This window comes from Choristoneura fumiferana, chromosome 20 (genome assembly GCF_025370935.1).
Source record: "Choristoneura fumiferana chromosome 20, NRCan_CFum_1, whole genome shotgun sequence".
NCBI lineage: Eukaryota > Metazoa > Arthropoda > Insecta > Lepidoptera > Tortricidae > Choristoneura > Choristoneura fumiferana.
This window is the reverse complement of record NC_133491.1, coordinates 7,185,095-7,207,932: the sequence shown is the minus strand read 5'-3', so window position 1 is coordinate 7,207,932 and position 22,838 is coordinate 7,185,095. Positions and strand designations below refer to the sequence as shown.

General features: G+C 36.7%; 2 protein-coding genes across 2 annotated transcripts in view; one reads left to right on the top strand and one right to left on the bottom strand.

The window, feature by feature from the left end:
- cic (Putative transcription factor capicua) overlaps nucleotides 1-6,685 on the top strand; it is a 68,539-nt gene extending 61,854 nt beyond the window's left edge. Inside the window, exon 30 of the mRNA XM_074103680.1 lies at nucleotides 521-6,685. Within this exon, the coding sequence (XP_073959781.1) occupies nucleotides 521-573 (53 nt within the window). The 3' untranslated portion in view covers nucleotides 574-6,685. The remainder of the gene's footprint in view (nucleotides 1-520) is intronic.
- On the bottom strand, nucleotides 6,070-8,763 carry LOC141439169 (distal membrane arm assembly component 2). Its single transcript, XM_074103339.1, has 2 exons — nucleotides 8,177-8,763; nucleotides 6,070-7,661 (listed from the first exon to the last, which is right to left on the bottom strand). The coding sequence occupies exons 1-2, from the start codon at nucleotides 8,575-8,577 to the stop codon at nucleotides 7,238-7,240; spliced, it is 825 nt and encodes a 274-aa protein (XP_073959440.1). The 5' UTR covers nucleotides 8,578-8,763; the 3' UTR covers nucleotides 6,070-7,237.
- Between the last annotated feature and the right edge of the window lie 14,075 nt (nucleotides 8,764-22,838).

The window sequence follows — 22,838 nt, the reverse complement described above, 5'->3', positions numbered from 1 at the left end:
TTAAAAAACAACATCGACTACAAAGTCCTTAAAATTCTAAATATAAATAATTATAGTTTAAGAAAGTAAAGGACCAAGAACTACCTACTCCATTATCTATCAGACCGTGGGAACCATCATTGGTCTTTAGTCTGTGACCATTGTAATAAGGCAAATCACGGCTAGGTTACGACGTGTCTTGGAGTCACAGTGCCGGCTTGACTCCTTCATCGTCAGACCATTGATAACATTCTAAGTGAAAATACTCCCTAAGATTATGCTATCAATCCTAAACATGGCTAGCAGTTCTGGAGCTGCCTAAGAGTTCCAGTGCCTATCTTCCGACTCCATCATAAGATCAGCTTGATGTTACAATACAATTGTATTGTCATCAGACCTACGTATAATTACCAAGTTTCGTATCAAGAAGTGGGTGAAAATAAAGTTAAGGAATACCGTTACATACATCACAATGAACTGCAATAGTCCTTAGAAGTGACGCAAAGTTGACAAATGATGAAAATCAATTATTTGTCCCCAGACGTGAACTCGCCCATGTCCGCAGCGCTGCAGCCGACCTCGACGGCCAGTTAGCGATGCGGGTTTACCATCTCCATTGTGGTGCAGGAGTGAGCACCGGCACATCGGTTAACACTCTGTGTACTATTAGCAACATTAATCCTGTATAGTATTGGCAAACTGGATTACTTGTGAGACGAATCCTTTCATTAATATTTCCGGGGCGTGTTGATATTTCTTCGATCTAGGCCACATACCACAAAAGTTACAAGTGCTACAATTCTACATAACTGTTAACTTTTTCATACAAAGAAGTATCAGTTATAGAGTTGTAGCGCTTGGAATTTTTGTGGTATAGAAGGCTGGATTTGGATTAATTTTATTCTTAAGAACCGATGTGGTTAAAAAAGTGAGCTGGCAATCGGCATATAAAAATGTAGCCGCTGAGTTAAAGTTAAAAACAACTAACAAGAGTTAAATGGCTCTTAGATTATGTTATCAGCTTTTATTGTGCCGTGATTGACTATATTTTTGATGCACTAGACACTAGTTTTGTACACAATAATCGTAGTACCTACTAGGAGTAGATAAATGAACAGAGTCGTTGAGCTTGCCAATACCTACAGAATGTGTGTAAATGTTAAACATGTATTATAAAAATGACGTGTTAAAAGCTGATAACAGCGTAAAACGCCGAAATGTGCATACAGTGGAGATATACAAGGACTTGGTTGTGGTATGTGGCTTCTCGAACTTTCGACTGTTTCTCAGTTTGCAATTACTAGATTGCATTTAATGGACTCTATTATTACGGACTAACTTCAATCTTCATTATAAGAAATAAACCATGATAAAACTACAAAAAAATATTCAAAAATATTTGATAATTTGTGTGAGCAATATTGGCGAGTATAAGTGAAATGATTTGTTTATACCTACATGCCGGTGCTTTTGTCGATATGGCAGTTTATCTTATTATAAATAAACCGATGCTCTTAGCGACAAATGAAACGTTGATAGCAGGACTGCGCGAGTGTGTTGTCTTGTCTTTCACATAAAGCGAGGTAACCACTCTCTCAGTCCGATAGGTATGATCAAGTCATAATTTTGGGACATGTCCGTTTGTCATTTCATCTACTCACACTTATTTATAGGTTAGTACTGATCAACTACTCCAACTTTGGCTTATTTTAGTTCGTAAAATCTACTGAAAACGGGTAGCAATTTTCAAAATCCTTGACAACTGTACAGTCACTTTTTGAAGTCGTTGAGCCACTATGAAACGCTGTCATACTAACACCTCCTCAATCCTTGCATTACGTGTTTATAAAATAACAAAGAACAATGACAGCATTCCATACATCTCAACAATTAAAAAGGGTCACCGTATAGTTAACTGCGACTTGTTTTCTTTCTCAGGGCATCTTTTTTCAACTCATACATCAGAAAGAAAGGCATGCTCTGAACGTCTTCACTGTAAAATTGCGACTATTAATATAATAATGGTCCTTTACCACCAGATGCAATGTATAACTAAGAAAAGTTGGACTAGTAGACAGTCGACCAACTGCACATTATTTACATCATATAGCTAGCACTTGAACGCAGTGTGGGGTGATCTCAATACATATTTATGTATCTGTATATAAGTCGTTGGTTCATTGGTTATGTTGTGTTTACTTATATTCTCCGTTTTGTGTTATTATCTGTGCAGATATAAGAGTGTTCAGCGTTCTTGTACAGTTGTGGAAAAAGTTCATGCATATGTTTATCTTCAATTGTAGGTAAAAATGATTTGACCCCACAGAAATAACCTCCTTTTATATACTCAAGGTCACTAACAACAGCTTTGAATACAAGACTATTGGTCATTAACAAGAAAGAAAATATAGTTCGCGTGGCAAACTGAAATACGACAAATCTTCAATGATTTTGTTCCATTCGCTTAGACAAGCAAAAGAATGAGTCATTTACCAAAATCGACCTTGAAAAGAAATGTAGATACAATGATTATTTCGTATTACACATCTGGTTAAAACTTGACTACGCTCACTGATTATAGTGGCTGAAACACTTTTCAGTTATTTGTAATCAATAAGCACTACTGCAGTTCTTTACACTCGGTTCTCAAATTCTGAACACATATTACAAATACATATAAATCGATGTTATGTCTGTGTGGTATTGAACGCTGAGCGCTCTACTCTCTGCTTGGGCTATTAGACGTTTCTGTAAGTCTAGCGAGCTGTTTGTCGCGGAGTTAAATCTATCTCTTTCTAACTAGTAGGTGAGTGCGAAAGGGTTGATGTCCGCAGTAAATTCTATCGTGCTAAGACATCTTAACAGATTGCCTGCTGAGTACTTATTTATTATATTTGTTTGTCATTGTTGCAGCTGCTTTTTAAATGTTAATCATTTCTGTTGCCAAAATTTCAGATTGTAAAAGCACACTCAACACATTTTTTTTTGTAAACAAAAGAGCGAATATTCCCTTGATGGGCTTCTATGCTAAAACGTTCTTAAAACAAATATTGATCATTTTCATTTAAATTTATTTAATTTATCTTTATCTCAATGCGCAAGTTACGCGTAGAAAGTTGATGGAAATTCAACCGTTTATTTTTTTGCCACGCGGAAATGTAGTAATGGCATTCATCTATTTCGGTTTTGCATTTATACATTTTATAATCATGTAGACTTCTCATTCATATAATGGGGTAGTAGTGTTCTTGTTGATGTGGAGTAAGTAGGGTCAGCATGAAAGGCGTTTCTGTACCTGCTGTTTTTGCTGACCGGACGCGTGTGATAGGCGAATGTGAATCTTAACGAAACTGGTGCGTACCAATTCATTATAATTTAGGTACACTTTAATTTTATTCGTTTTATATTTATGTTGTGATCTTGGTCTTCCATGTGTTTGAAATTGTTCATTTACTTAGATGAATATCTATTTAATAATTTCTTTATGTACAGTTACTTACTTTAAGCTTGTAATGTGGAGTGATTTCGGATTATTTTGTTGATGCCATGTCTGAATGTTTCGAGTGTCTGCGAGGATTAAGTAACACGTGGAGAGTGAAGCGTATTGTTTGTATGTAATCTACATAACATAATACTAGTGCTAAAGATAATGTTATACGTTTTATATCAGTAAGACGGCGACGCAGTGTTTCTGTCATTTTTAAAACAACCGAAATGGTTTACAAAAACAGCTCAAATGATAACGACACTAGATAAATCAATATTTATATTATAATCTCACTGTAAATATTAGATTTATGTTTAACTAGTGCTAAGTGTTCCCGGCTCTCAAAGTAATTAAGTCTTTATTTAGAGAATGCTAATAATATGGACAAAAAAAGAATATAAGATTTATACTTGAGAATTTTCGGCCAATACAAATGTTATGTATATCAAAATTGTATTTTTTAAATGATCTCTTCGGCGTTATAGTGTTAGGTAATTGCTTTAGGAGTCCGGAAGTGAAATGAATTTATTAAAAGTATAAACGTAAGAAATATTTTCGCACTGTTAAATCTATCTTAATAGTCGCGTAGTCAATTGATCTTAAATAATAATTGTTGTCATAATCATACCATACACAGGTGCAGAGCAGCAGGGCTACTACGAAACTCGAATATCGATGTTCGTGTCATGCGATCCCTGTGACACTTATACTTATTTAATACGAGAGCCAGAGGGACTGTACGATACGCACTTCGAGTTTCGAGTTTCGTAGTAGCCCTGCAGTACCGTCGTTACCAGTTAGGCATAAACACTACACGTACTTTTATACACGCATATACCTGTCGCCGACCTCTCAAATCTTCTGAAGTGAAATCCGATGGCTATAGCGGTCGCCATCTTTAATTCATGATTAACTACCAACCTTAAGCAACGTGTTTGTAAACAATCCCAAGCAATTATCTCAGTAAGACAAAGTTCTATGCATGCTGAACAATTACAGTTGACGGCCGCACGGGACGCAATAGTCTCTTGTGCAAAAATAATTTGACAATGAATATTCAATACTGTAAATTATTTTTGCATCGTTATCGATGTCTGATTCCAACGGCAACCGATTATAGTATAAAATTGGTAAGCTAGAACCACCCCCCCGCCCCTCCAATCCGACAGTAGTGGGCCTAGCGTTGTCCAAATAGTTCACGACATCAATATGAATATCTCGAGATAGTCAATCTGGCAAGTAGTTTTTATTATATATTGCGTGTCCGTGCTAGTATCTCGAAATATTCTTATAGTATAAATTTTGATTGGATCACCATATACATTCGATAACCACACAATAACGATAAATTAATAGATGTTAGACCATAATTTGCAATTACGATACTAATAAGGCGTTTACACTTTCACTGTTTGCGAATTACATTTAGAATAGGACTAGTGAGTCTTGGCAGCATGAAGTGGCGGCAAATTAAGAAAACAAAAACACATTTTTTAAATAATTTCACAGATTAAAAAATTATCGGTCACGCAACCCTGTCATCGCAACTAAAATTGGCCCAAGCCGGCCGTCATTGAGGGGAATAATAATAATAATAAAAAATACGTAAAAGGGGCACACACAAGCGCGCAAATGAAAATGAAGAAAACTAATGAAGAAATAACATGGAAAATCTCACTCAATAAATTCATAGCCTAAAGATGATTCATCACTATCACTTTCATCATCACAGTCCTTCACAGATCCTTTACTTTATTGAATTTTCAATATTTATCATGTATTTGTGCGAATGTGAATGACCCAGCTTTACATTTGCCGCAATAAAATTTTGATTCACATTGCTGCTTCCTGTACCGATTGTCAGAACGATGTTTCCTTTACATCACGCTGCTAAGATTCGCTGGCCTTACTCTAATTACAGTGAAAGAGTTAATGAACGATTTAATCAGCTGGAGTAAACAGTAAGCACAATTGATTCAGCATCAGATACATTTGAAATGAAAAGTGCTCAAAATCATGAAACATAACTTGCCGAGTATAATTTTGAGACTGCTTCCTGTGGTTCTTTCGTGCGCTGTAGCTATCACAATATATTCACCAGTGCAGAGATGTTGATTTTTTTTTGCGTTGGCGCGCATGTTAAGGCCAATGCTTCGAAATACTTGATGCTTTCAGTTGAACTTTGGCAGAATAACAAGTGCTTAAATTGGCATGGCAACTACATTTACTGGTCTAGACTTCCGAGACTACGTAAATGAGCTGTACAGTCAACTCGCTAAAGAGATTAAGAACATACTCCAGTGCCTAAACTATATATTTATACTTTGAAATAGCTCAACGTCAACGCGTTGATTTTATTATATGGAATTATATATATATACTAGATTGTGTTGCAATATCTTACTAAGTATGTAACATGAATTTTATCAGTTTTGTTTAATTATATAGCTTGCGACATTTGTACTAAATGCTTCAATTTGTTTTAATACTGTCCAAGAGTTTAAGTTTGCCTCATCTGAAGACATGACAGTTCCATAGTTATGTTGAGTTTGGAGTGGATGTCTTATTGTGTGTATGTTAAAAAAAAAAATAAGAAACAAATCTTAAAGTTTTCTGCATATTATTACTAGTGCCTTATTGACTTTCAAAACTTGTATAAGCTTTTCAAAGTCGAAGTTACTCCAGAGCTATTATTTTCGTTTAATTTTTGTCATCTGAGTTTTGTTAGTCAATAAACAACAGATAATAAGCAGATTTTTTATTAGACTGAATTATATATGTTGCATAAAACGATTTTAATGTTATATTTTAGGAAATATTAGCAATTACTTCAAAACAACATTTTAAATGGGAGCATTTCATATTCGTTATTTATTTGTTCTACATAAGGCATTAGTCTAATTTTTAGTCAAAATGTAACTGTAAATATCTTGTTTAGAAGTTTTATTTAGATTTAAGTGTTCAATTTAATGTCGATTAGATTGAATTAGAGAAACAAATTATTAATAGCTAATATTTGATGCAGTAATCATTTGTGTGGGAGTTTTTAAATCCAACTTATGGACCAATAACAACACCTTTTACTTAGACTCTATATCTATGAATCAAGACAAACTTACAGTACAGGAAACTGGAACTACCATAGCAATGTGGACAGTTTTTTCAAGCATATTGGATCATTGTACGAACTTATGTTAAAACATAAAAACCACGAAAACATTTTTGTATTTTATTTTACTCCACTCTCCGACCCAATTATAGACAGAAAATATCCTGATTATGATCACTGAAGCTCTGTAAAGCCTGAGTCTCCACTGAAGCGCGCCGCCTCGCGCGGTAGCCATTTTCGGTGCAATTTTGAGCCCTGTGCTGAACAAAATTATGCGTCATGCGCTTGCCGCGCGAGGCGGCTCGCTCAGTCGAGACCCAGCTTAACGCAAAGCAAACGGTGTTGTACTTAACTGTATGCTATGGCCACAAATTAAGATCAGCAACAGGTATTAAAAAAAACTTTAACAAAATAAATTTATTTTTCTACTAAAATGTTACAGTACTAATATCTAAAATCAATTTAACCTCTTCACCGCCACAAAACAAACGAAGTGACGCTCTGTACCCCACAGAAAAACCAGCGATATATCAACTTTATTTTAAAATTTCATTGCAGAAGGGTTAATTTTTTTGAGTTATATGTTCGTCATTTATAGATGACTGTGGCGTGTGAGGCGTTCCATTGGCTGTCACGACTGGGTGACTCTGGCAGTGAAGAGGTTAATCTACAATGGCATTAATCAATAGATTAGGGCGTTCCTCCTCTAAGAGAGAGAGGGCTGCTTGCAATTCAATATTGTCACCAGGATCACTCAAACTTAGGGTCTTAAGAGATTCCATTCTTGCTAGAGCATCAATGCAACCCACAGATAACTTGCACCCTCGGATGTCTAAGTATTCCAAACTTTTTCCGTTCTGGCCAGCTAGCCTATCAAGACACCAAACATCAACAAGTTTATTATTTTTTAACGACAACCATTTCAGGAAATTGAGACCTGACAAGTTCTGTATACCCTCATAGCGAATACCATTGCGCATGAACTTGGTGCAGTCAATTGCTTCTATTTGGTAGCCTTCTTCATATTGACTTGGCAGTTCAAGTGTTAAGGGATCACCAGAAATCCAATCCCTTGCTCCTTTCATCCTAGAAAGAAAATAAACAACATATAATGTTATATTCAACTGCAGAATAAGAATAGCTCCCAGATCGTCAAACTACAAGATACCAAAAAATGCCCTGACCTAGACCAGCTTTCAATTCACTGTAATTACTTTACAATTGATAGTTCTGTCAACAGTTTTGCACTTATTATAAATATTGATACTGTATTGTATTCAACCTATACTTAACTAACAAATTTCCATAGCATAAAAGCCCTCTTTAATTTAAAAACATGTATGCTTAACAATAGCTTGCAGTATAGGTACACACATAGTATTATTATGTGGTAGAAGGTAGAAATATTTCCCTTGGGCTGGTCAAAATACACTCTAAACTGAATATTTCCGTTCATTCCCCAGACGGAATAGGTTACCATATCTAATTTTTTTTACGGCTTAGAGGAACTTAACATGGTTGCAAATCTATATAAAGTACTTTTAGAGACACACTTTTTCTTCGCGGCCAGGTAAAGAGTTAAAAGAGTTCACAATTTTTACCTGACCGAACATCCCCTGTAAGTAAAGAAATGTAATGCTGCCAAGTTAGCCCCAAGGGTAGCTACTCTTTGCGGTATGTAATCTTGATTCTTTATTTCCTGCAGCTCCTTCATGCTATGCCACCATTCTTTGACATCGGCAAAGGTCAAATTTGGAACTTTAGAAAGTGCGTTTACTATATTCGGATTGGGATTTTTCTCAATGAAAATCGACAGTTTACTCGTCCATTCTCCTTCCCGCTGTATCCAAGGCTTTCTCCAGTCCGGGTAAGGTTTCCCGTGAACCATACGAGGCTTGGGGCCCTCCTCATTGCGCTGGTAAATCGACTTTTCTTCGCAGTAGTGCCTCGAGGTTATGAATAATGAACGATATACTCGATATGGTTTTATATTCAGCGCCATTTTTTTAAATTCGAAATTAATATTAGTTTTAAGTCATGCCATAATCCTGTATTTATTAATATTAAAATGTGTGCGATTCACAGCTTATTTTTAATCGAAAACTTCACAACTAATGAAAACTGTCATGTCACTGTCACACAAGTAAATCAGCTGTTTCGCACACAGAACTGTCAATGTGACTTATTTTGTTTTTCAGCCACAAATGGAAGTACTTTAAGATAAATTGTTGAGTTACATTAATCCAGTAGCAGTCAGCGATAGAGCTCTGTATGTGTAGGTAAATCGATAGTAGCGACGCAGACGCGCAATATCATGCTAAGTACTGGAATGATATTATTAAGCAGGTACTCCCTATCGTACCTGATAATCATCTTATTCAGAATCAGAATGTTTACCAGTGGTTCCCAAACTTTTTTTCTCGTAGACCACTTTCAAAGTTTTACTGTTTTCGGTAGACCATGCATTTCTACTATAATTCCCAAAAATCCTAAAAACCTCATTTTTTTTCACGCCACCTGAACCACTATGACAGCATTCTGCAGGGTTGGGCAGGTTAAGTTTTCTAGTTTTATGGAGGTGAAGGCCTATTTACATTATACTACAACTTTCTTGCAAATTCCATACAATAAAGTTGAGGCAAAAAATTGCTCAGTCTAAACCTACCTAACGTGATATTTTTGCATAAGTATAGAAAGCAACTTGCATTCAAAACTGGCATAGGTGTATACAGAAGCCAACGGTTAATTGAATGCAAGAATTGTCGCTCCATTTTATTTTTTATTTTTTCACGATATAGCCCCGTCGAGTTTGGGCTCGTTTGATTCCTCCTTATAAGTACCTACTCTGGACCTGGATGATACCCAGGGTCTTGATGAACGTTGTTGCGGGTAACTAACTGCCCGCAAGATGCAGTAAGTGCGCAGGCATTGTACCTATAACCCTGAATCACATACCTTAGTGTAAGTAGCTATCTACATATGTTGATGTATCAAGCTTTATTAAAATTAAATGTATTTTACATTTTGAAAGTAAATATTCCGTATTCTAGGGAAAAAGTCGCTCCGAATTTAAACTGATGAATTAAACTTGCACTTGGCGTTACCTGATAGCGATTTGCCTCTCCACATTTACAAAGTTCCGAAGAGATTTAGGCTTAGGCAGGTATTTTTTTCAAATCATGTATATTTATAGTACCATTTAATTTAGTTCTACTACATTTTTTAAGCCATGGAGTGCTTTCACCTATGACCTCTTAAGCAGAGGATCGTGGGTTCAAACCCCGACTCGCACCTCTGAGTTTTTCGGAATACATGTGCAACATTACATTTAAAATTTACTTACCACGAGCTTTACGGTGAAGGAAAACATCGTGAGGAAACCTGCACAAACCTGCGAAGCAACACAATGGTGTGTGTGAAGTTCGCAATACGCACTGGGTCCGCGTGGGAACTACGACCCAAGCCCTCTTATATATAGGCTGGCATGATGACGAATTTTTTTTATTATGTAAGTAGGTAGGTACCTATCTAAGTATCTCCCTAACTCTTACCTCTATATACATCTTTACGGTTTCCTTGCTGTATACGTTTCATCCAGTTTTTTTGCCGCTTTTATTCATTTAAAATAGCACCGCTTTTCAACAGTAATAACTAGAACTTGCAAATAGTTGTTCTCTAGTCTATTCATTCTCCGCGTTCTTTATTTGGCGAATTTAATTATTCTGCTAGCAACACAATGCTTTTTAATTTCTAACATTTTGTTTCAAGAAGAACACTAAAGGTAGGTACCCGACTTGTTCCTTTTATCCTGTTTCATAATAAATCATAGGCTGTAGGTACGGTTGTAGTATATAGCATGAAATATAAAAATTGTTCTCTTTGAAAATGTTAATAAACTAGTTTAGGGATGGACAAAAATACAGGAATTGTGTTTACCTTATTTCAAATGAAAGGACTAATCAAGTGCGGTCGAGTTATTAAGGCGAAGGCGAGACGCCCAAAACATTCCCACGTTAGCTTCGCCCATACAATTTATTCAACTGTACCCTTAGTGTAAGTTTTCGGTTACAAAATACGTCTCGATCGCGTTCAGCGGAACGTTTGCGATGTTCGTGTTTCCATACAAATTGATATTTGAACGCGAACGCGATCGAGACGTATTTTGTAACCGAAAACTTACACTAAGGGTACAGAATCGTACCTACGCGTAAACGATACAATAAAATGATCCCATTTTGCTACATACATGGCATTACTATGATTTTGTAGTATGAATTCTAGGTTTCAGGATAAATAATATGAAGAAAAAACTTTTCTTTAACGGTACTTTGGAGCTCAATTTAGGAAATGACAATTTTAATATAATTGACAGCCCTTCTATAGGCTGCCGGAAAAATCTTAACAGCGCGATTCAGCTTTTCATTAAGACAGGATAGTGACATCTATCGATAAAAAACTAAACTAAAATCACGGTTTAACAAATCTATTGAGAAATTTTTCACTAATCGTGTTTTTCGATTCCCAATTCGCTAGAATATTTCATAATGAAATATAATATTTAACTTTAGGCACCTTGCTCGTATAATATTGAAATTAAAAGGCAAAAATCTAAAGCCGAACAAAGCTCTAACAACAGCGATGCCACCGGGTCATTTAAGTTTGTGACAGCGTAGTGCCATTTTCCTACCTGGGATGCGTTTAAAATTAACATTTTAACCCGTCAAAGTTAGCATAGGTATGCACTTGCGACTCTGGTCTTTTGGTCATACCTAAAACTTAAAGCTCCGAGCACTCCTGTGATTAAATTCTAATCCAATCGCCGGGCGCCGGACGACACCGGACAGTTTTCCGTTAATCTACTCACCTACTTACCCGGGACTAGGTTATTTAAACGCAGAAATATTAAAAGCCTTGCCTACACATAATATACAGAGTGGCGATCACGAACCGTCTTGGTCCAAACCTCGTCTCACTTTTAGCCAGGGTCGCGTCTCCTATGTGCCAGCGCCAGAAACACTGTTATGGCTTCCTCAGATTCTTTTAGTCTTTCTGGTCTTACAAGGGCGTTTTAAATCTATTTAAATCTCTTTCTGCATATTTGACCACAAGGTGGCATTAGTCTACTTAATAAAAATAATTAATTCCTCGGGAAACAAAAACTTACCGACCGCACCCTAAGACAGATTGACTAATTTTATTTGTGTGGTAACACTGCGGACGAAGCAATAAGCTAAAAGTCTCACGTAATGCAATTTTATACACTTTAACTAGTTTAACTCAGTGGGTGCGAATGGTGCCAGCCGTCCGTCTGTCAAGGAAAGTTAGTGACTTTATTCAACTAGAGAAAGGATAGATACTTTAAAAGAAATGCTGGAGCTACGCTCCGATTCTTGAGCCTGAATCCGAAACTCATTTTAAATACTTTGAAACTTAAATAATTTGAAATGATAATTTGGCACATTGAGTAGGTCAGTATGAAACAAATTATTCAGAGTAATTTTCAATTTCCAATGGGGTATTTTAATTTTATATCGCTTTCTGAAAACTGGGCAGTTAAATTGTTAATTTTAAGGTACTCAATTTTACGCATTTCTAGACTACGCAAAACAAACGACTTCTTTTAAGTCACTACAATCTTGACAGGGTGGTCGTGTTCGTTGTTTGAAGATTGTCAGCGAACTTTCATGATGATGAGGAAATAGGTAGTCTGGAGTCTGGTGGTTTCTCCTTTCTTTCCACAAAAAAAAATCTGTCTTAAAATATGACTACTTCATAAAAACATACACTCAAAGTTTACTTCTTTATTAAATCATTTTAGGTAGTATTGGTAGATATTTACCACACCTCTATGATACCTGGGTATATACCTGGGCGGGCTAAAACTCGGAAAACATGAGTTTTCTTTCTCAGAGATATTGATATATAAGACCTAGCTAGAGTAAAAAGTTCACTCTGAAAGCCATCACAGCAAACTTCATCAAATTCTTCAGAGCCGTTACGAGATCTTTAAAATGTATCAAATAATCTAAAATAAATAAATGTTCAAGAATTGTACGATTAAAGATATTAAAAATATCAGATATGCACGGAAATATTTCAAGAGTATTTCTATTCATTGAAGTGTCAAAGGGGGCTAACACTTCAGCACTTTAGATAACGCTTGAAAAGGTAAAACTTCGATTACAGCTCTACCTTTTACAGAGTTTATCTGTTTAAGTACAAGATTATGGTTGTCCTAAACCGTTACAACCGGGACTAAATATTTAATTCACATCTTCGCCAGTCCATTAAGTTCGGCGGTTTGCAGCCAAGTTCGTGAGCAAACTGAGGTTCGCAAATATTTGTTTTTGCTCTAAGTATTACGGAGTTATTCCTTGCTGGTTCCTACTGGGAAATTTAATGATATCCTAATTTTAAATGCGAAAGTTTATTAATACGTTTATTAATTAATACATTAGGCTAAGGGGCTGTTTCACCATCCATTGATTAGTGTTAACTGGCGGTTAGGTGTGATGGCGTCTCTATTTGTTTTATTCGAATAGACGGAGACGGCATCACATTTAACCGTCGGTTGATGCTAATCAAAGGATGGTGAAACAGCCCCTAAAACAAGCACTTATGAATGTCAAAAAAAAATCTACCACCGGTTCGGAAAAACCTCTGTCGAGAAGAATCCGGCAAGAAACTCAACGAGGTATATTTTTTTTAAACAGATTTACAATATTATTTTCATTTCTCCTGTTCGGAAAGTTTAATTTTCATGGATAGATAGACGGGTGGAAAATTGCGTTTTCATCTCTAGGGTGGAAAGTATTTTTTTTTAATTTTTACGATTAGCCACGGAGTCGAGTTACGTCCTGGCCATCTAGATACACGTCGTGACCAAGGAGCTTATATACCTACAACACTGGAGGTTGAACGTCGAACATCCGTTTGAAACAAGAAATCACGAATATCCATCTCTTTCTTTTGTTAGGTTAAGAAAGATATAGAAGTCATTCTTGAAATGTGAAAGAAAGAGATGGAATATATAAATAAGTAACAAAGGTCAAACTTCTTCGTTCGACGTTCAACCTCCAGTTTTGTATATAAGCTCCTTGGTCGTGTCGTGACCAACTCGATTTTTTTTTATAGTCGGACGTGGCAAGTGGCCAGTGCGAAAAGCTGCGAAAAGGTTGGAGGTTGGATATCACTAAATTTAATTTATTATTATTCTCTTCTTTTTTGTACTATTTTACTTTTCTCACAGTCGAAATGCCACAGGGTACACATTGACTTTCTCGGCCCAATAAACAATCGCACATATTTAGTCGTTGTCGATGCTTAAACTAAGTGGGTGGAGGTCTATGATATGGGAGGGTCAATGACTTCCGCTGCGGTTTTGGATAAAATGTATAATTTCATATCAAGATTTGAGTTGCCACAAGTGGTCGTTAGTGATAACGGCACAGCTTTTTGTTCGCAAGAATTTAATAGGTGTTGCGAATTAAATGGTATAGAACATGTCACATCACCGTCTTATCATCCGGCCAGTAATGGCCAAGCGGAGGCCCTTGTCCAAGTAATTAAGAAAGGAATTAAATCCAGCTTAATAACAGGTCGCAATACCCGAGAAAGTAACAATAACTTGTTACAGTACATGTTCAATTACCGAAATTCTATCCATTCTACCATAGGGTCTCGGTTAGACCTACTCCACCCCGTCTTGGCACCGCCCTCTGACTCGGCAACCGCCTTAGCTAATGCTGTCAAAAATAAACAGTGTTTGCAGAATATTAACTGAATAGACGCAACAAGCAGGTGTTCACACCGGGTGAACAGGTATTATATAAAAAAATCTGTAACAACAACAAGTTCATTTGGTGTAAAGGAACAGTTGAAAAAAGAATTGGAAATGTGTTGTACTTAATCAAAAATATGTCAAGCTTATTATTAGTAAAGAATCATGTAGTAAAATATAATGGTACCGCTAACATTACTAGGCGTTGGGACCATTTAGAAATACCAAAGGCAAATCGACCTGCAGCATCACCATTACCGCCGCTGCCGCCGCCGCTACCGCGACCGCCGCGGTCACCGCTGCCACAACAACCGCTAGCAGCGACGTCAACTCCTATTGTCGCCGAGGATGGAGGGAAAGATGAAGTCCCCTCAACTCAGTAGGAGAAGAATTTGCCAGCTCGAGGACTATCTGGTGCATCGTCATCAAAGTCAAATGACGATGACGAATTTCATGAGGCAGTAGATGTACAGCCTACGCAGACCGAGCAGACAAACGAACGCCAAACGCCACCGAAAAAGATAATGTTGCGAAAGCGTAGGTACCAATCTTAGTTATAAGAAATATTTTTAAGGAACTTAGTAATTGTAATTAAGTACATTTGTATTTTGTAAGAGTTGTATGTAACTAAGAGGGAGGAAGTGTTACATATGTGTGCGTGGCTGCGCCCACCACCGTCCTTTGCTATTTGAATAAAGTCAGTGCGCTAACAGCAAGCCGTAGTTTCACTCGCTCCCTTTCGCATATTTATCAGAAAAGTAGTGTCTAACTCGGGTGAAATTACCCATTTCCCCTCGAACTATTGGCGCTCGAACGAAGTGAGCAATATCTCGGGTGAAATGGGCCACTTTCCACCCTTGGTTATCAATCTACTATAAATGATATCTATACATCACAAGTATTAAACACAACTTTATTTTTAACACAACAAGTAACATAAGTATCTAGTAATAAGGTAGCGAAAACGAGAGACGGGTAGGTACGAGATCTTCGGGGTAAATATTTTTACTAGATGATTTTATGATAATATCAATATTATTGACCAATTTCAGTGTTTTTGTTCGTAGAAAAAGTATTGTACCTATTAAAATTCAGGTGCCTTATTTAGCTCGGCAAAACCTCATGGTCTAAGCACGGTAAGTACCATCAGCCAAATATGTGGTCTACCACCCTAAAGTTGATAATCGTTTGCATGTCAAAAACCAATAACGCCAATAGACGTGGCTGTCAACTTGAAGTTGAAGCCGTGGTGGCCTAGTGGTTTGACCTATCACCTCTCAAGCAGAGGGTCGTGGGTTCGAACCCCGGCTCGCACCTCTGAGTTTTTCGAAATTCATGTGCGGAATTACATTTTGAAATTTACCACGAGCTTTGCGATGAAGGAAAACATTGTGAGGAAACCTGCACAAACCTGCGAAGCGATTCAATGGTGCGTGCGAAGTTCCCAATCCACACTCGGCCTGCGTGGGAACTATGGCCCAAGCCCTCTTGTTCTGAGAGGAGGCCTGTGCCCAGCAGTGGGACGTATAAAGGCTGGGATGACATATTTTATGACATCAATATTACCAAAGCACTCAGTAAATTATACCGTTTAGCATAGCTAAATTTTAGAAAGGATACTAAAACGGCACTTCCATTTTTATAGATAGGAGCTCGTAAAAAACATAAACAAACCAATTTTATTTTATTCCACAAAAAGGCCAGTGAAGCTGCAGTTTAAATGGCATTTAGTAGCGATCAGGAGTGGCAGCACGTCCCCCTTTCACGAATCAGCTTCCACAAATATTCAAAAATGGACAGTCAAATTGCTCGAATTTGAATGGGCGGTTATTAGGCGGTACTGTCACTATACTTGTTTTTGCTGACCCACTGTTACACAGTGGGAGATCGGTGGCAGTTCAAAAGAATTTACACGATTCGATTTAATTGTAAAAAATGCTACATATGGCGATTGAGAGAAAATGGCAACCTAACAAGCCGATAAGAATACTGATAATTATAAGATAGAAGTAAAGACGAGAACTATCGCCTGAATTTTTTTTAACTTCGTAGCACAATCTATTTATTGAATAATGTTTTTCATCGTATCGTTCATAATAGAATCCAATGTCGTAATGCTGCTCATTACCTATGGTTTTTGAACGCATAATTGAGGATTTACTATATGGGTGTTTAAACATTATTCACTAGAATCTGGCCCTCTACGAAGTGCAAAATTCGAACTTCGTAACCTGCCGTCCCGCTGACGCTTATATCATTTAATACGAGAGTGAGAGGGACGGTACGATACGAACTTCGATTTTCGAATTTTGTAGTAGCCCCCCTGTACTCGTGTAACGACTTTACGGTTCGCACTTGTAGTGACGACAGCAAGTCTACCACAAAGATTCATCACGCCGCAAATCCTACTATATTCTCACAGGCGATTCGCCGTCAAACGGCTTGAGAGCAAAATCGCGTTTACATAATAGCAAACATACTTTTATGTTTCCGGACCGTTAACGGGACGCATGGACATGATTAAGTCGCATTATTGTGTCTTTAGGAGCATATTTTAGGAGGACGTCGGCGGCTGGCGATGCGCCAACCCCGTGATGTATCCCCGGTTACTTCCGACCTATTAATCATAATTCAATGACGGAGGCCAATGAATTGGACCATTTTTACCATTAACCATTTAGACGTGGGTAAATTATCCGGGTTTTTCTCGGCGTTATTAGGCCTCGGAGGCAAGTCGTTAGTGCCAGCGCTATATTAATGTTTTTGCGATCTGAGCTAAATTAGGTATTTTAGTGTCGTAGCTGTTTATAAAAATGATAGTTATTTTATTACTGTTTTCATTTTTATTACTGTTTATACGTGAGAGAGGAGGAAGGGAAGAGTAAACAACTATTTTGACTATGACAACGTACAGTATCGAAACTACAAAATATGCCGTCTATCCCACTAGTCCCATTGAGTTGTGCGTTATTTGCAAATTCGATACTATACCTACGTTTGCTGCAATCGATTTATGCCTTTATTTAATTAATATAAATAGGTTCAACTAATTTGCCGCCAATATAAAATACTAGTGAAAAAATATTGTATATTTATTTAGAACTCGTTATGTTAATATTATCAGGCTGAAAGCTCAATAAACTCAGATCAGAGCTCGCGGACATTTTATTGACAGTTGCACTTCACATTCCATTTTCAAACAACACGCCGATCACGTAGTGCATCAAAGCGTAAAGATTGCCTTCTATAAATCAACTTACTTCATATATAAGGAGACGTTTTGACCCTCCCTCCCCCATGTAACGCGCCGTAATGTTTTTCTGTACTTACCCCCTCCCCCCTCCTTACGTTACCTACGTAACACCAAAATCTATATCTATCTTTCTATTGTATCTATATCTTCTATATCTATCTATCTATACACATAATAAATCTGTAGAAAGTCGGTGTCTGTACATTGGAAATATTTAAGACAAACTGTTACTATGGGCCTATATTAGCGCAACAGTACCCAAAACAAGGATTTTTAGAATTATTGTCTGGTTGTCTGTTTATCTGTTTGTCTGTTCGCCTGTGCGTTAGCCACTCAACGTAGAAGGATGCCATGTCACTGATGTATTGTGCTTGGCTTGGATTAACATTTATTTAGTGTTTATTTCATTCGAATCGGTTCTTAAATAAAAAAGATATGTCAATTATAAAGAATTTGTCGAACATTTTTCAAAGAATAGTTGTTGATTTCGCGAAAACTTGGGTTATCTATTAAAGTTAAGATTAATTATAGTCTGTAGAATTATTTTAGGAATATAAAACTCGATAAATGGATAGTTCATAGGAATAATTTCCAACATAACATGAGCTGATAACAATATGGTAGACCATAATAAATACGGTTCATCTTAAGTTGGACATGTTTATATGAGCTAGGTAGGTATGTACAATGGCCTGCATAAGTGGATGGACACCTTACGTTCTATAATCGCTTGAACACGAGAGTTGGCGATTTTGTTAAGTGTTCACAAGAAATGAACTAGATGGCGCTGTTAAACAGTTATTATGATATGATCGATATTTTATCCCGTGACAGTAATGTGTTGATAGCTGAGTTGATCGGCTGCTTAAATAAACTCGTTAATGATCATGAGTTCGTATCCTACATATCAGAATTGTTTTTTTTGTTCTTATTTTTATATTTTATAAGTTTCTATTTTAATTTTGTAGATAACTGATATGGAAATTAAAAAAAATACTCTGAAAAAAGTATAACGTTGTAACAGAAATAATACACGTTTTGAAGTTTAAAACATATTTTTTTTATTCCTAAAACAATATTTCTATTCATTAAATATTGACGCAGTTATTAATGTTATACTATATATTAATAAAATAACTGAAAACCAGAAAGTAGTTTGTTCAGAATCCAGAGTAGAATCGATTACACTATGTTTTAAATCAGGTTGTGTTTGAGTTTTTAAATCCTTTTTTTATTGTGCCCAGTCTAAATATTACGAATGCATACACCAATTAAATGTTTTAGGGATGTTTCATACCCCTTAGATAATTTAATACCTACCTATTGGCCGTTTTGCGTCAGTTTGGCTTTCTTCTAAATCTGGCATTAAAAATTACAACTGTAAAATTAGAAATGAAGTAGAATTACTTACTGATTACGTAAAACATACAATTATTTTGGGAAATAATGAAGGTATTCGAAAATAAACGCAAACAACCAACTTAAAATAAAATGAAAAAATATTTTCTGGGTGTCGTGTGAGGTTTTCAGTTATTTAATTAGCACCTGACCAAAAGTTGTATTTTAACATTTTATTGAGGTATTAGCTTAAGTATTCATTTCCGATTCTGGAAAGAGGATTGAAGCTGAACCACAATAAAAAAATAGTATTTGAAAGTATTATACCTGGGACCGGAAAGCGTTATAAATTATAATAATTGAAGTTTTCCAGTTTTAAACATTTACTTAACAATAATTGATGGCGTAGATCCACTGTAGTGTGTAATATGTTACTGACAGTTATAATAAGATTACAGTCATATATTGAACTTTCACACTTATCTCATATAAGTAAACAAAACTATCAAGGTATAATTAAATGTTTTGTTTATAATAATAAAATAATTACTTTTCATAACAAAGTGATACCTACAGGATCATAAATAAAGATAAATATTTTGGTTTATTTAATACAGTGTGCTAGAAAATCAGATGCGGATATTTTGAGGATCGATTATTTGCATCGTCGTTAATTGGTTTCAATTACTTAAATTAAATTAAAAAAATACAGTTAATGTTAATGCGAGGATGATTATTTTTGGACGGAATGGTATTTTTGTATGAAGCAAAAAAATATTATCACACAATACTTAAATAATTTATGCGTCAATTATGATTCTTAGGTTATTAATTACATACCCTGAAAATATCTGCACCTTATATATTTTATTATAACATAATTGTTTCAGTATATAACCCGGTCTACACGTAACTATCAATTTTATTTTAATAACTGGTGTAACCATGATTGTCGATAACTGCTTGCAAAAAGAATCGCATCGATGCAACTAGATTTTCACACATATTAGAGCCGCGAATAACTGTCCCTTATTTTTACACAGTGGGCTTCTAACGTAACAGAGTTCGCTTATTTTGGTTATCCCAACGTTGGACATGGTTATAACACCCCATACATTTTCAATGGGATTTAAATCCGGTGAGCTGGCGGGGGCATCTATGAGTCGTAGTCTACCCGATCTTTGACGATGCAGCAAAGATCCTTCGTCTTGATATCGTCGTACCCATAATATAACTGTTTTTATCTGTAACAATATAAATAAACATAAAATAATATAACGTAGATATAATTTTAATGAAGAAGTTGGTAGGATGAACGTAAACAAAAAAACTCACATTATTAACTCCAATTTCTCTAGAATTTTCAGACATATTTTTTCCTTCTTCATATAAATTAATAATTTCACATGTTTTAACCATTTCAATATTGCGATGAGAACTCATTTTAAAGAATAATTACGATAATAAGCAGATTCAACTTGAAGAGACGATCAAACGATGTTGCAAGCAGCTGAACAAGCAGCAAAATCTTTGTAATAAAAACTTAGCCTGGTAGTTTGAAGATCTTCAGTCTACCCTCTTTAAGTTTCGTTAAACACGCATGACTTACCGATTAATTTTAAGACGACCCGATATAGATCCGATTTTCATCGCGTAAGATAACAGTACGATGGTCAAGTGGTTGTGAACTTCGTTCTTCGTTCGTATGTCACAAGTTCAAATCCCACCAGGCGATAATATTGAGTTTGTGTTTTTGTAAATTTACTGCTAGATTTGGAGATTACTAAAGTTGACACTAATTCGCAACATGAGTCTTCGTAAATAAAGAATTTCACTATCATCAGCATCCCAGCCTATAGATACACGTCCCACTGCTGGTCACAGGCCTCCTCTCAGAATCAGAGGGCTTGGGCCGTAGTTCCCACGCAGGCCCAGTGCGGATTGGGAACTTCACACACACCAAAGAATTTATCGTTGGAATATTTGAAGGACAAGAAACGATAGTAATGCGAATAATAATATTCTCCTTCTCTTACGACAAGTACGAAAGAGACAGAAAATGTCGTTACGCGCTTCGCAGGCAGGGACATAATTTAGTTACTACGGCAGTGAAATATCAAATTTCTAACATGAATATAAAATATTTTTTTAAGGTCAGCGCCAGCGCCATCTAGTGGCATCTTAATAAACTAACTAAGTTAGTAAATAAGTAAATACCGCTAATACACTTCAAACACATAGATGGCGCCGTTTCACGTGTCAGACGATTATGTTTTGGAATTGTCCATCGACTTTTGCTGGCCATAGTACATGGAGAGGTGCGCGCTGCTCTTCGGGGTATCAGAATTTGATTGATTTCAGGGTATACATATAAAAAACTGTAACTGGCCGATATCTGTACTTTACATTGAAAAATTGCGAAAAACTGTTACAGTGACAGTGGTAAATATTCATAAGCGCAATAGAACCCACAACAATGTTTTTTTTTAATTACTGTCTGTTTGTTTGTTTGTTTGTGCGTTTGCCAGCGCGAATCCGAATGGCTTAACCGATGTGCTTTTCATAATTGTATTTTAGATAGTTTTCTTGGATTAACGAATCGGTTCACAAGTAAAAAAGATAACGTCAATAAAGAATTTCAAAGAACACTTTTGACACAATTACTGTTAGTTTAACGTTTGGCACTCACTAGGTGGACGGACGACATTACGAGAGTTGTAGGCAACCGGTGAATGCAAGTGGCGAGTTGTCATTTATTGTGGCGTTCTAAGGGGGAGCCATTTTTTCAGCAGTGGACGCCCTGCTAATGTCTGTTAGTCTACCTGAAGCTTTGGTTAACTATATAACCTTTTTGAGAATACAAAATAACTGGAAACACCGATATAGCTGGAAAAATATGCAAGTGGAAGTGGCAATTGGCGGGCCACAGCGCTCGAAGAACAGATAACCGTTGGGGGAGAAAAGTCCTCGAGTGGCTACCACGAACCGGAAGACGAAGCATTGGCAGGCCTCTCACCAGGTGGACTGATGACATCGTGAGAATTGCGGAAACCGGTTAATTGTGGTTTTCTAAGTCAACTATGTTTAGCAATGGATGTCTTCCGGCCGATGATGATGAAATGCATAATCAACTTGAGTTGACCTCAAATTACTATGGTTAAGCATATCCAATAGAGTTCAGCTTAGGTTGGAGGTTGTTAAGGGCGCAACGCGCCTGGTTCTCTTGGCCCTCTTAAAAGAGATTGCCGGCGAATTCAGAGCAAACACGGACATCTCCATGAAGTAGAAGAGACTAGCATCGGTACTCCGATTTTGTGTTCAGACGGTCTTTTATTCAGGCACCGTAAAATACCAGTGCCACCACAGCCAGGACTCTCTCATTGAAGTAGCATATCAAGAGGTCATTCATCATAAAATATACGTGTACCTATCTCCGTCCAGGCCATTCAGCGCAGTCTCTTTTGGAATAACCTGAACTGCTTTTTCGGCCACTCCGCTCGCGTTATGTCTGACCGTATGACAACTCAACGCACGACAACCACTTTACGCAAATCCCACAGTTCGCCGAATTCTGGTCCTACCTTCTAGGTACGCTGCTGCCAAGAGTGGAATCTCCTATCCATTAGTGATGATTAGGTAACAATAAAGCCGTCGAAAAGCCACCAACCTGAAGTGCGGTAGAAAAGCAAAGTGGGATAAAAGAACTCGAAAGATAAACTAATTGGAATAAGTTTACAATCACAGCTATTTTATTCGGTAACTATGAATAAGAAGTGAACATTTTGATGGCAGGTATCTTTTGTAAGCTGCAGGCAGTCAAAACAATAACTGAATGAGATAAATCTAAGTCCACGTGGACGAAGTCGCGGGCACAGCTAGTAACCAATAAATG